General features: G+C 45.6%; 1 protein-coding gene across 1 annotated transcript; it reads right to left on the bottom strand.

The window, feature by feature from the left end:
• Positions 1-806: 806 nt before the first annotated feature.
• On the bottom strand, positions 807-1,612 carry LOC115662015 (wall-associated receptor kinase-like 4). Its single transcript, XM_056315583.1, has one exon. The coding sequence runs from the start codon at positions 1,335-1,337 to the stop codon at positions 807-809; it is 531 nt and encodes a 176-aa protein (XP_056171558.1). The 5' UTR covers positions 1,338-1,612.
• Positions 1,613-13,826: the final 12,214 nt, after the last annotated feature.

The following is a 13,826-nucleotide window of genomic DNA, read 5'->3' as shown; positions in this document are numbered from 1 at the left end:
ACAGATTGTGGAAGTGCATCATAAAGTCAAACAGAAGCTAGAGGAAGCTAATCAGAAGTATAAAGTTGCAGCAGATAAACACAGGCGGAAGCTGGTGTTTGCGGTAGGTGATCAAGTCATGGTTTTTCTTCGTAAAGAGCGATTACCAGCGGGATTTTACAATAAATTGCAGCCAAAGAAGTATTGACCTTACGTTGTCAGCAAGAAGATCAACGATAATGCTTATGTTATAGACCTTCCACATAGTATGGGCATTATCCAACACTTTTAATGTTGCTGATTTGTCACCGTTTCATGAGTCCACAGAGCCATTATATCCAGATTCTGATTTCAACTCGAGGACGAATTCTTTTCAAGTGGAGGAGAATGATGCAGAATATATTAGTGGTACGTTTCTGGATCGGTTGGACAGGCAGAAGTCCAAACGGAAGGCGAAACGGTGATGCGACTAGAACCGGCGGACCCGGTTGACGACATCGGATTGGGCTCAAATTCGGTCGTTTTAAGCGAAACGGCGTTCTGAACAAAACTCACCGCCTTTGGCTGTGACTAACGATGGATTTTAGCGATTCGGGATCGTTTACATGGGTTTTTTTATTTTTTAATAATTTTTTATGGGTTTTAATTTTAAGGGCAGTTTTGTAATTTTGATGTTTTATGTTTTCTAATCCTAGTAGGGTTTGGTTTAGGGATATATAAGCTTGTTTTAGGGTTCTTTTTAAAGACAGAACATTATCATCAATATTGAATTTCGAGATTTCTTTCTCTAAGCAAGGTTTTGCTTAAATTTTTCGCTGAACGCTGCGTCAGTACCTGCTGCATCTGAAGGGATCAAGATAGCCTGAGCCATAGCCTTGCAGGATAAGATCAAGTTTGTAGTTGGTATCGTTTGAAATCCCCCATTCCAACACCACTGGAACCCTATCATTCAAACTCAAATCATATAGACCTGTAACGTTAGACCTCATGAACCATGAGCTATTTGCCAGGAAAGCGTACTTGCATCCCTGAGGTCCACCTTCTTCTTTGAAATCCACACTAAAGCCCTGAAGGTTAAAGAGGAGTGTAGTCTGGCAACATCGGTCCCTCCTGACACAAGCACTATACCGGCTAATGTTGGTGTTGGTTCCATCACATTTCGACCTGCAACCAACAACAGCAGATTCTGTACTATTCACTGTTGCCAGGGTGTTGCAACGGACGGACATAAAGACGTTCCATGTCTGGGAGAAGACAAATTGACTTCCTTCTAAGCTCACTGGCACGCCAAGTCCTTCGCCCCCACTGCTTGCATTTGAGTAAATTAATGGAAGACTGACCCAAATCACGCTGTTCATATATCCACGATAATAGGGGAGTGAAATGTTGAGAACTCATAATCCGATCTTCTTTAGTATGGGAACCGTGTTGTTTTGCTGGCAGACAATCTCGTACCAGTCACCCAAGAAGCACTCTGTTCCTATTCCGAAGGGGAAGGGAATGGTGACATTCCCGCACGTTTCAGCACAGTTAGGCCTTGCAAGTCCCGGTGTGGCTCCTGATGCTTGTACCATGAGGTAAACCAGAAGCAAAAGAATTTGAAACGCCGAGTATGACATGATTTTCACGGTTTGTATGTGCATGGACCTAAACCTCTGGAGAAAGGTGACAGGAGCTGAGTCCCTTTAATATTGTTATTATCGTTAAAGAAGGGAAGAATTTTCATCTTCTGTACGCATAATTTCCAGCTCTGTTACATCTTAGTATCTGCCTGGGATGTTTCCTTGCTGATAGAAATATCAAAGGTTTGACAAGTAGAGGACACCATTTTAAGCACCCACGTGTGACTTTTCTCACTGTTGAGGAGATAATTTTGTCAATCACCTTATTAATGAGCAAGACTTGGAGGTTACCAAGATGGGTGACTTTTCAGAATCCTTTGTTGTGGACCCGTTAAGCACAACAGAACTGAGATATTTAATCCTTTCATTACCCAGTTTAAGTTGTTCCTTGTACGTGTTAGATCTTTTTCAATTTTTCCTAGACCAAAATCGGATGAATTCTTCCTCTTCTGCACTACATTATAAATTTGTGCCACGACTTTGCTTATTGCCACATATTTTCACATTTCATTTGTTACATTCCGAAATTCCACCAATTGGAATTTATTGAATAAATAAGTTTTATGAGATGTGCTCGCAGTAAATTCTCGCCCGGAGCTGATCATTCCTGGGAATGCTAACCATTAGGGAAAGGCTAATAGGGGAATTAAATTCCCCCGACTAAAGGAAATTCGATCGTGAATGGATTTCGACCATTAAATCGCGAAAGTGATATTTTGAGCGACTGTTGGTCGATCCAAGGATAGTTAGGGGTCAGTTCGCCACTGTCCTAGTAGTGGATCGCGGGTGATTCCGTTGGACCACGAAACGACTTGACGAATGATTCTGAAATTATACTGAACGATCGTACCCCTCGGATCAAGTGATTGATCTTCGCGATTTTAATGACAACCGAGGTCGTCACGCACCGAACGGACTTGCACATGACTCGATTTAGTATCAGTCATGAGTCGATTTCGCGAATTTCCCAAGCAAGCCGCCCGTTAGCTCGAGAAACGCTCGAGTTGCGTTTAATAGATTTTAATTATTGAATTTTTGCCCAAATTGGACACCGGAAAATTAGGAAGTCACGCCGGAACGTTAGGACGACGTTGCACGTGACACGTATGAATTTTTGGTGCGCTCAATTCCTCCGGAAAAATTCGATTTGGACAAGAAACAGAGGAAGTGACCAAAATACCCCTAGGGTTTATTAAAGGGCAAGCTTTAAGGGTAAAGGGCATTTTGGTAATTTTTCCCTAAAATTTTGATTGGACAATTTTACCCTTGGACTTTTTGGGAAATTACAAGTATGCCCATGGATATTTTTGTGCAAGAATCGATCTCGGCCGTCGGATCAAGATAAGATCGAATCGGGACCGTCGGATTAAAAATATGAGGAAAGGGTAATATGGTCATTTTCCCCTTGGGTCAATGGTCACTATTTGAGTCAAGAATGTCTTCTCTCCCTCCATTCTCTTCTTCATCTTCACCGATCAGCCCCCCCCTTTTGCCGTGAAATCCTTCCCCCTCCTCCGTGAACTCCTTGCCGTCCATCGGGAAGCCCACCGCCGGCACCGCCGCTCGCCACCACCGTCCGGGCCGCCCTCAAGCCGCCGTACCAGCCCTCAAGCCACCACCACCAGCCGCCGTCTCTCTCTTTCTCTCCCTGTCTCTCTCTTTCACGTGAGGCAAGACCCATGGCCAAGTAAGCCGCGCCGTCGCCACCCAAGCCGATCGCCGCCACCCGGGAACCGTACGTCGTCGCCGCCGTTCCCGATTAAGTGCCGCCGCTTTCCGTTCTAGCCGCGATAGTCTAGAACGCGGGTAAGTCGCGCTCTAAACCCAACTTAGGACTTCGGGTATCAACGGGCGATTTTTGGGCGAAATCTGTATAAAACTAGGTGCGGAATGGCATGAATTGGGAGTAGAAATTTTATGGCGGGCCTTGGGATTTAATTCGGGCATTATTTATTGGAAATTAGAAAATAACAGTGGCTGTGATTTACTGTTCACGGGGCTATGATGATTTGTTCGGGACGCAAGTTGGATTTTTAGAACCATTATTTAATGGCGAGAAAGTGTCGTGAAGGATCGGAATTAATCCGACGCCATTTGATTGGAGAAAATTGGCAATTTACGTGTTTTAGGCATGTTTGAATTATTCTGGATGGGGTTGATTTAATTGAGTGCTTATTTATGTGTTTATATAGTGGACATATGTCTGTTTGGTGCACGCGTGGGCCGGATCGAATTAATTGTTGATATTGGCCATGTGAATTGTTGAGTGAGCTGCATCTGCACGTGTGACTCGATGCGTGCACGGATCGCGTGTGATGGGCTAGTTGCATGTGGTAAATGCATATCGAGTATGTGCATGAGTAAGGAGAAGTTGTGGTGTGACAAGTGATTGTGGGAAAGTATGCGAAGGTGTGGTAGTGCGAGAATGGGATCGGGCCGGGTATCGTAAACTCGGGCAACGATCATGTAGGTCTGATGCATTTGGCACAAGCTGAAGCTGGAAAAAGCAAGTATGAGAATCGGTCCGAGGCACGATCAGCTTGGGTGACACTGGGATTGGACCGAGGCATCTTAAGCTCGGGTTTCAATCATGTAGGCCTGTCGCATTTGGCGCGGTCTGAGTTGGGATTAGGCCTGGGGTGTGTGATGCTCAGGTCGCGATTGGGGCCTGAGGCGTGAACGGGTAAGCGGGTCGGATGTGGTGAATGATCGCAGTGTGCCTGAGGCGTGTACTTCAACGCGGGTCACTGACGAGGAATGAGAAAAAGGAAATGAGAAAGGAAGGAATAGTAGAATGAGAGTTGGTACATGCGTGTGTTGCATACGGCGTGATTGTGATTGAGTACGGGTATACGAATGTTTGAGTCTGACTATATTATTTGAGGTGCCTGCGATGTGATGACTTGATGTGTACGAATGCACGTGTGTCTGTGTGATTGTCTGGAGGTACGTGATAGCCTAGGTTGGGTTTAGGGGTGAACTTGCTGAGATGTAATCTCATGGTTGTGTAAACCAACAATTTTCGAACCCCGACTGAGCGATGAACCCTCCACCACCGCCACCCGATGCGTTTTGGAGTACCGGTGCATACGGAGTATGAGGTAGCTGAGTTTCCGATGGGTGACGGGATGACCTGGATAAGACACACGACGACCGTGTTTGTAGAAGTGGGAAATCTTGGCTTTGGATGAGAACCGTTTTTAGGTTGAACGTCAGGTCATCGACTCCTTTTTGATTTTGGTAGTTTCAGAAAAGTGTGCACTTGGTAGTCGAGGTTTGTTTTATTGTATATATGGTGGAACAAGTTGAACAAGAAATGGAAATGTATATTCTCCCAATTCTCCCCAGTTTAAGTTTGTCCGAGTGTTTTATGGTTTCGGTTTGCGCGATTAAATCTCTGATGTTTAGTTGAGGTCGGCGATAACCTGGGACGTCGCAACCGTTCGACCTGAAGCGGGAAGTCGCGGGCTCGACAGGAGTTTCGGGGCGTGACATCCCCGTTTGAATTGGTATCAGAGCAAGGTCAGCTCGATCTAGAATTGGTCGAAACTTAGAGTGATAAGGAGCGGAAACCTTGGGGTAGTAATTGGGGAGATCTTAGTGGGGTGTAGGCTAGAGTGAGCTACACGTGCCTCCAGATTGGTTGTTGTGATTGTTTTCGTAAGTCAATTGTGTGTGGTAATTGAATTGCAGGTGCGTCTGGACCTGAGGTAAGTGTTCAGACTTTGGTGATTGTGATTTCGTGATGGGTAGTGGGGAAATGCTTGCTGAGCGAGCTTTCGTGTTAATTCGCTGCTTAGAATTTGATTGAGCTAGTTGGTTTAGACCGTTAATTCCTGAGTGGAATTACAGCAGGTAGTAGAGTGGTAGAATCGTGACGATGAGCAGCGAAGGAAGAGTAGTAGGAAGAGTCCCAAGAAGGGGCGCTGGTAGAGGATCCAGTGGTAGAGGACGCGCTCGAGCTAGTGCCGTAGAGGATCTTGGAATGGGTGCTGGAGCGATGGAAAATTTAGGAGTTGATGCTGGAGTAGCAGCAAACCCTAGAATAGAAGTTAGACCTGTTGTGGACCCGAGAATGGAAGCTGTAATGAGAACGTTGGAACGGATTGGTGATATAATAGAACAGCAGACTCAGGCGCGAGCTACTCCGATTGCCCAAGCTGCCGAGGCTGTTGCTGTTGCTGATAATAACGAGAACCAAGGTCAAGGGCAAGTGGTTGCGAATAGACCTATGCACCAGCTGGTAGAACAATTTATAAAGTTGAAACCACCCAAGTTTTCTGGGAAAGGTGACCCGGAGGCTGCACCTCGGTGGGTAGAGGAACTGGAGAAGGCTTTTGAGGTGCTGGAGTGTAATGATCATGAGAGGGTGACTTTAGCAGTCTATCAGCTGCAGGATAATGCAAACGATTCGTGGAAAGCCACTAGGGATAGGATTTTTCCTGAGGGTACAGCCAAGACTTGGGCTGTTTTTACTGAGAATTTCTATGAGAAATATTTTTCAGCCAGTGCTAGGGAAAGAAAACTCGCGGAATTTATGAGACTCCGCCAGGGCCAAATGACAGTAGATCAATATGAGACGGAATTCGCGAGATTGTCTAAGTTCGCGTCAAGAATGGTAGAACATCCTGAGGATAAGGCGTGGAGATTTTTGGATGGATTGAGAGCTGACATCCGTAGGCAGTTGTTACTAGTAAATCTGGGAACGTATGAGCAGATATTTGATAGGGCCCAGATTCTTGAGCGGGATCAGATGGATAGAGCCGCCGCATCTGGATCGAAGTTTGTCCAGGGTTGGAATAACCGTAATCCGGGAAAGAGGCCGATGGTGGATAATAGGCATTTTACTCCACCAGTTAAAAGGAATATTGGAAAGCCAATCCGGATTGGGAATGGTCCGTGTAGGATTTGTGGAGGTCGACATGGAAACGGGCCTTGTCCAACCAGGGGTGGAGCTTGCTTTGGATGTGGAGGATTTGGGCATCATATAAAGAATTGCCCCAATTCCAGGCAGAATAGACCGCTTGCTTTGCCGACACCTCGGAATGAGAATCAGACGGGAGTGGCCCAGACAGCGAATCTGAATCAGAATAGGCCTCAAGCGCAAGGACGAGTGTATGCGATGGCCAGACGAGAGGCTGAGAATGCACCAGGGGTTATCACAGGTACGATTTCTCTATGCAACCATGCTGCGTATGCTTTATTTGATCCTGGAGCGTCGCATTCCTTTATATCAAAACAGTTTGTGGAGTTAGTGGGAATAGAACCGCAATTGCTTGATATTGTGCTATGTGTGACGACTCCTTTAAACGATAAGATGTTGATATCTCTGGGTTGTCCAAACTGTAAGGTTGTGATTGGGAATAGGGAGGAATTGATTGATTTGGTAGTTCTAGATATGTATGATTTTGATGTGATAGTAGGGATGGATTGGTTGTCTAAGCAGAGGGCTGTAATGGATTGCAATAGCAGGGTGATCCAATTTAATCCTATTGGACATCCGGAATTTAAATTTGTAGGAAGTCGAGGAGGACCCTCGATTTCGTTGATATCCTCGGTGGAAATGGCAAAATTGTTGAATGAAGGATGTCAAGGATTTCTAGCTGCGGTAGTGGATTCGACGGCTGAAGAGCCGAGACTTGAGGATATAGCGGTAGTGTGTGAATATCCCGATGTGTTTCCTCAAGAATTGCCGGGATTACCGCCGGAAAGAGAAGTAGAGTTTGTAATCGAGTTGGCGCCTGGAACTGAGCCAATCTCGAAGGCACCTTATAGAATGTCGCTATCGGAGTTAAAGGAATTAAAGGTGCAGATGCAAGAGTTGTTAGATAAGGGGTTTATTCGACCCAGTGCATCTCCGTGGGGAGCCCCGGTTTTATTTGTAAGGAAGAAAGATGGATCGTTGAGGTTGTGTATAGATTACAGGCAGCTGAATCAGGTGACAATTAAAAATAAGTATCCTTTGCCAAGGATTGATGATTTGTTTGATCAGTTACAAGGGGCTTCGATATTATCTAAAATTGATTTGAGAATGGGGTATCATCAGTTGAGAATTAGGAAAGAGGATATACCGAAGACGGCGTTTAGGATGAGATACGGGCATTATGAATTTACGGTGATGCCATTCTGATTAACGAACGCCCCTGCTGCCTTTATGGATCTGATGAATCGGGTGTTTAAGGAATTCTTAGATTAGTTTGTGTTTGTCTTTATCGACGATATACTGATGTACTCGAAAAGCCTGGAGGAGCATGAATTTCATTTGCACCAAGTGTTGCAGACTTTGAGGAAGCACGCACTGTATGCTAAGTTTAGCAAGTGCGAGTTTTGGCTTAGTCGAGTAGCATTTCTCGATCATGTAATTTCGGGAGAAGGAATTTCTGTAGATCCAGCGAAGATAGAGGCTGTAACGAAGTGGCCTAGACCGACAACGGTAACAGAAGTTCGGAGTTTTTTGGGTCTGGCTGGATATCACCGTCACTTTGTGGAAGGATTTTCGGCAATAGCAATGCCGTTGACTCAATTATTGAAGAAGGAGAATAGATTTGAATGGACAGATCAGTGTGAACGAAGTTTTCAAGAGTTGAAGCGGAGGTTGACAACGGCACCAGTGTTGACGATTCCATCAGGACTTGGAGGGTATGAGATATACAGTGATGCGTCGTTGAAGGGATTAGGGTGTGTGTTGATGCAACATGGGCGAGTGGTAGCCTATGCATCCAGACAGTTGAGGCCACATGAATTGAATTATCCGACGCACGATTTGGAGTTAGCCGCAATAGTGTTCGCCCTGAAGATTTGGTGACATTATTTATGCGGAGAGAGATTTCAGATCTATACTGACCATCAGAGCCTCAAGTATTTATTTTCGCAGAAAGAGTTGAATATGAGGCAGCGACGTTGGATGGAATTGTTAAAAGATTATGATTGTGATATTCTATATCACCCTGGAAAAGCAAACCGAGTAGCGGATGCGTTGAGCCGGAAATCAAGCATCGCGCATTTAATGGTCAAGGAGTGGATCCTGTTGGAGAATGTGCGAGATTCCGAGTAGAAGTTGGAAGTAAGTCGAGTTTCGAGCCTGTTAGCGACGTTAAGGATTGAGCCGGAGATCCAGGCTAAAGTTAAAACTTTGCAGTCTACGGACCCAGAGATACAGAAGGTTATTGAGATGGACATTACTAAGAGGAAGCCAGATTTTCAGGTATCTGAGGACGGTGTGTTGAAATTTCATGGAATGTTATGTGTGCCAGACGATGCGGGAGTTAAGGAAGAAATTTTGTCCGAAGCGCATCGTAGTCAGTACAGTATTCACCCCGGCAGTACCAAATGTACATGAATTTGAGATAATTTTATTGGTGGAATGGTATGAAGTCGGATATAGCTAAGCACATGGCTAAGTGCCTGACGTGTCAGCAGGTGAAAGCGCAACACTATAAGCCTGGAGGATTGTTGCGACCGTTGGAAATCCCAGAGTGGAAATGGGAGCATATAACCATGGATTTTGTGTCGGGATTGCCGAGAAGTCAAAGAGGTCATGACACCATTTGGGTGATTGTCGACAGATTAACTAAGTCGGCACATTTTTTGGCAGTGCGAAAGGATTTCGCGTTAGAAACGGTATGCGAGTTGTACGTGCAACAGATAGTTCGCCCGCATGGGGTACCAAGTATCTATAACATCGGATCGTGATCCTAGGTTTACCGCCAATTTTGGAAAAGTCCGCAGACGGCGTTAGGATCCAAGTTGCGCTTCAAGATGCAGCTTATCATCCTCGGACAGGATGGCCGCTTTGAGAGGACGATTCAGACGCTAGAGGATATGCTCAGGGCATGTGTGCTGGATTTTCAAGGTAAATGGGAAGAGCAACTGCCCTTAGTGGAGTTTGCTTTACAATAACAGACTTTCCAAAGAAGCATTGGAATGGCGCCCTTTGAAGCGCTATATGGCCGTGCTTGTAGAACACCCGTGTGTTGGGACGAAGTGGGAGAACGAGCTATAACAGGGCCGGAGTTGGTTGAGCAGTCGATCGAGGCAGTTAAGATCATTCGCGAAAGGCTGAAGACAGCGCAGAGCCGTCAAAAGAGTTACGCAGACAGAAGGCGAAGACCTCTGGAATTCCAAGTAGGGGATCACGTATTTCTAAAAGTGTCGCCCATGCGAGGATTGTCCCGATTTGGTAAGAAGGGGAAGTTGAGTCCGAGATATGTGGGACCCTTTGAAGTGCTAGAAAGAATTGGAGATCTGGCGTATCGCCTTGCGTTACCGCCGAATATGTCGCAGGTGCATAACGTGTTTCACGTATCAATGTTGAGGAAATATGAACCGGACCCGACGCATGTGTTGAATTACGAAGAGATAGAGGTGGATGATAAGGTATCGTACGTCAAGAGACTGATCAGGATTGAAGATCGGAAGGAACGGGTTCTGAGGAACAAGACAATCCCGATGGTCAAGGTTATTTGGGAGCACCACGGGACTGAAGGCGCAACCTGGGAAAGCGAAGAAATGATGCAACGTCAGTACCCCCAGTTGTTTGAGTAGCAGTAATAATTGTAAATTTTGAGTAGTAGTGAGATTGTAAATTTCGAGGACGAAATTTTATAAGGGGGGAAGATTGTGACATTCCGAAATTCCACCAATTGGAATTTATTGAATAAATGAGTTTTATGAGATGTGCTCGCAGTAAATTCTCGCCCGGAGCTGATCATTCCTGGGAATGCTAACCATTAGGGAAAGGCTAATAGGGGAATTAAATTCGCGCGACTAAAGGAAATTCGATCGTGAATGGATTTCGACCATTAAATCGCGAAAGTGATATTTTGAGCCACTGTTGGTCGATCCAAGGATAGTTAGGGGTCAATTTGCCACTGTCCTAGTAGTGGATCGCGGGTGATTCCGTTGGACCACGAAACGACTTGACGAATGATTCTGAAATTATACTGAACGATCGTACCCCTCGGATCAAGTGATTGATCTTCGCGATTTTAATGACAACCGAGGTCGTCACGTACCGAACGGACTTGTACGTGACTCGATTTAGTATCAGTCATGAGTCGATTTCGCGAATTTCCCCAGCAAGCCGCCCGTTAGCTCGAGAAACGCTCGAGTTGCGTTTAATAGAATTTAATTATTGAATTTTTGCCCAAATTGGAGACCGGAAAATTAGGAAGTCACGCCGAAACGTTAGAACGACGTTGCACGTGACACGTATGAATTTTTGGTGCGCTCAATTCCTTCGGAAAAATTCGATTTGGACAAGAAACGGAGGAAGTGACCAAAATACCCCTAGGGTTTATTAAAGGGCAAGCTTTAAGGGTAAATGGCATTTTGGTAATTTTGCCCTAAAATTTTGATTGGACAATTTTACCCTTGGACTTTTTGGGAAATTACAAGTATGCCCTTGGATATTTTTGTGCAAGAATCGATCTCGACCGTCGGATCAAGATAAGATCGAATCGGGACCGTCGGATTAAAAATATGAGGAAAGGGTAATATGGTCATTTTCCCCTTGGGTCAATGGTCACTATTTGAGTCAAGAATGTCTTCTCTCCCTCCATTCTCTTCTTCATCTTCACCGATCAGCCCCCCCCCCCCCCCCTTTTGCCGTGAAATCCTTCCCCCTCCTCCGTGAACTCCTTGCCGTCCACCGGGAAGCCCACCGCCGGCACCGCCGCTCGCCACCACCGTCCGGGCCGCCCTCAAGCCACCGTACCAGCCCTCAAGCCACCACCACCAGCCGCCGTCTCTCTCTTTCTCTCCCTCTCTCTCTCTTTCACGTGAGGCAAGACCCACGGCCAAGTAAGCCGCGCCGTCGCCACCCAAGCCGATCGCCGCCACCCGGGAGCCGTACGTCGTCGCCGCCGTTCCCGATTAAGTGCCGCCGCTTTCCGTTCTAGCCGCGATAGTCTAGAACGCGGGTAAGTCGCGCTCTAAACCCAGCTTAGGACTTCGGGTATCGACGGGCGATTTTTGGGCGAAATCTGTATAAAACTAGGTGCGGAATGGCATGAATTGGGAGTAGAAATTTTATGGCGGGCCTTGGGATTTAATTCGGGCATTATTTATTGGAAATTAGAAAATAACAGTGGCTGTGATTTACTGTTCACGGGGCTATGATGATTTGTTCGGGACGCAAGTTGGATTTTTAGAACCATTATTTAATGGCGAGAAAATGTTGTGAAGGATCGGAATTAATCCGACGCCATTTGGTTGGAGAAAATTGGCAATTTACGTGTTTTAGGCATGTTTGAATTATTCTGGATGGGGTTGATTTAATTGAGTGCTTATTTATGTATTTATATAGTGGACATATGTCTGTTTGGTGCACGCGTGGGCCAGATCGAATTAATTGTTGATATTGGCCATGTGAATTGTTGAGTGAGCTCTGTCTGCGTGTGACTCGATGCGTGCACGAATCACGTGTGATGGGCTAGTTGCGTGTGGTAAATGCATATCGAGTATGTGCATTAGTCAGGAGAAGTTGTGGTGTGACAAGTGATTGTGGGAAAGTATGCGAAGGTGTGGTAGTGCGAGAATGGGATCAGGCCGGGTATCGTAAACTCGGGCAGCGATCATGTAGGTCTGATGCATTTGGCACAGGCTGAGGCTAGAAAAAGCAAGTATGAGAATCGGTCCGAGGCACGATCAGCTCGGGTGACACCGGGATTGGACCGAGGCATCTTAAGCTCGGGTTTCAATCATGTAGGCCTGTCGCATTTGGCGCGGGCTGAGTTGGGATTGGGCTTGGGGTGTGTGATGCTCAAGTCGCGATTGGGGCCTGAGGCGTAAACGGGTACGCGGGCCGGATGTGGTGAATGATCGCAGTGTGCTTAAGGCGTATACTTCAACGCGGGTCACTGGCGAGGAATGAGAAAGAGGAAATGAGAATGGAAGGAATAGTAGAATGAGAGTTGGTACATGCGTGTGTTGCATATGGCGTGATTTTGATTGAGTACGGGTATACGCATGTTTGAGTCTGACTATATTATTTGAGGTGCCTGCGATGTGATGACTTGATGTGTACAAATGCACGTTTGTCTGTGTGATTGTCTGGAGGTACGTGATAGCCTAGGTTGGGTTTAGGGGTGAACTTGCTGAGATGTAATCTCATGGTTGTGTAAACCAACAATTTTCAGAACCCCGACCTGAGCGATGAACCCTCCACCACCGCCACCAGTACGTTTTGGAGTACCAGTGCATACGGAGTATGAGGTAGCTGAGTTTCCGATGGGTGACGGGATGACCTGGATAAGACACACGACGACCGTGTTTGTAGAAGTGGGAAAGCTTGCCTTGGATGAGAACCGTTTTTTAGGTTGAACGTCAGGTCATCGACTCCTTTTTGATTTTGGTAGTTTCAGTAAAGTGTGCACTGGTAGTCAGAGGTTTGTTTTATTGTATATATGGTGGAACAAGTTGAACAAGAAATGGAAATGTATATTCTCCCAATTCTCCCCAGTTTAAGTTTGTTCGGGTGTTTTATGGTTTCGGTTTGCGCGATTAAATCTCTGATGTTTAGTTGAGGTCGGCGATAACCTGGGACGTCGCAACCGTTCGACCTGAAGCGGGAAGTCGCGGGCTCGACAAGAGTTTCGGGGCGTGACATCATTGCCAATCTTTTTGTTTAGTATGAATTAGCTCGGTCACTTACACTTTCTGATTTAACATGAATATGGTGTTTCTTTAAATTATGCATACTAATCTTACTTTAGCATTGTTCAGGTTATTTAAGAAATTAATCTAAGTTAAACCTCATTTAGAGTTAGAGACTAGTTTCTCAGTATTGTGCGTCTATAATTTGTAAAAAGCTTTTAATTTTGTTAGTTAGATGTAGTTTAGTAGCCTCAACCTTACTCAGATTTCTGGCAGGGGAAGGAAATGACAGTCTTTCCGCACGATTCAGCGCAATTGCCATGCGAGGTTTGGCTAGTGATGCTTGTATACTGAAGGAACCTAGGATCAAAAGGATTCGAAACACCAATTTTGCCATTACTTACAACCTATGAGCTCTGTCCTATCTGACCATAAGAAGGGAAGAAAGTTCAGGACATGGGTGTGATTTTCTTCAGTCCTGCTAGAGCATTGAAACATAAATCTTGATAAGTAGAGGCCTCTTTAATTTAAGCAGCTAAGTGCGACTCTAATTGTGAGATTTTGCGGGACCACTGCCAACTATTCTAAAAGCTTAAACTGTTATAGAATGCGTGGTTTAATATTTAATTA

The sequence above is a fragment of the Syzygium oleosum genome, unplaced genomic scaffold (genome assembly GCF_021117445.2).
Source record: "Syzygium oleosum isolate NSW1041296 unplaced genomic scaffold, Sole_v2.1 Sole_v2.10, whole genome shotgun sequence".
NCBI classification, from domain to species: Eukaryota; Viridiplantae; Streptophyta; class Magnoliopsida; order Myrtales; family Myrtaceae; genus Syzygium; species Syzygium oleosum.
Note: the sequence above shows the minus strand (reverse complement) of the source record. Positions and strands in the feature narration are given on the sequence as shown.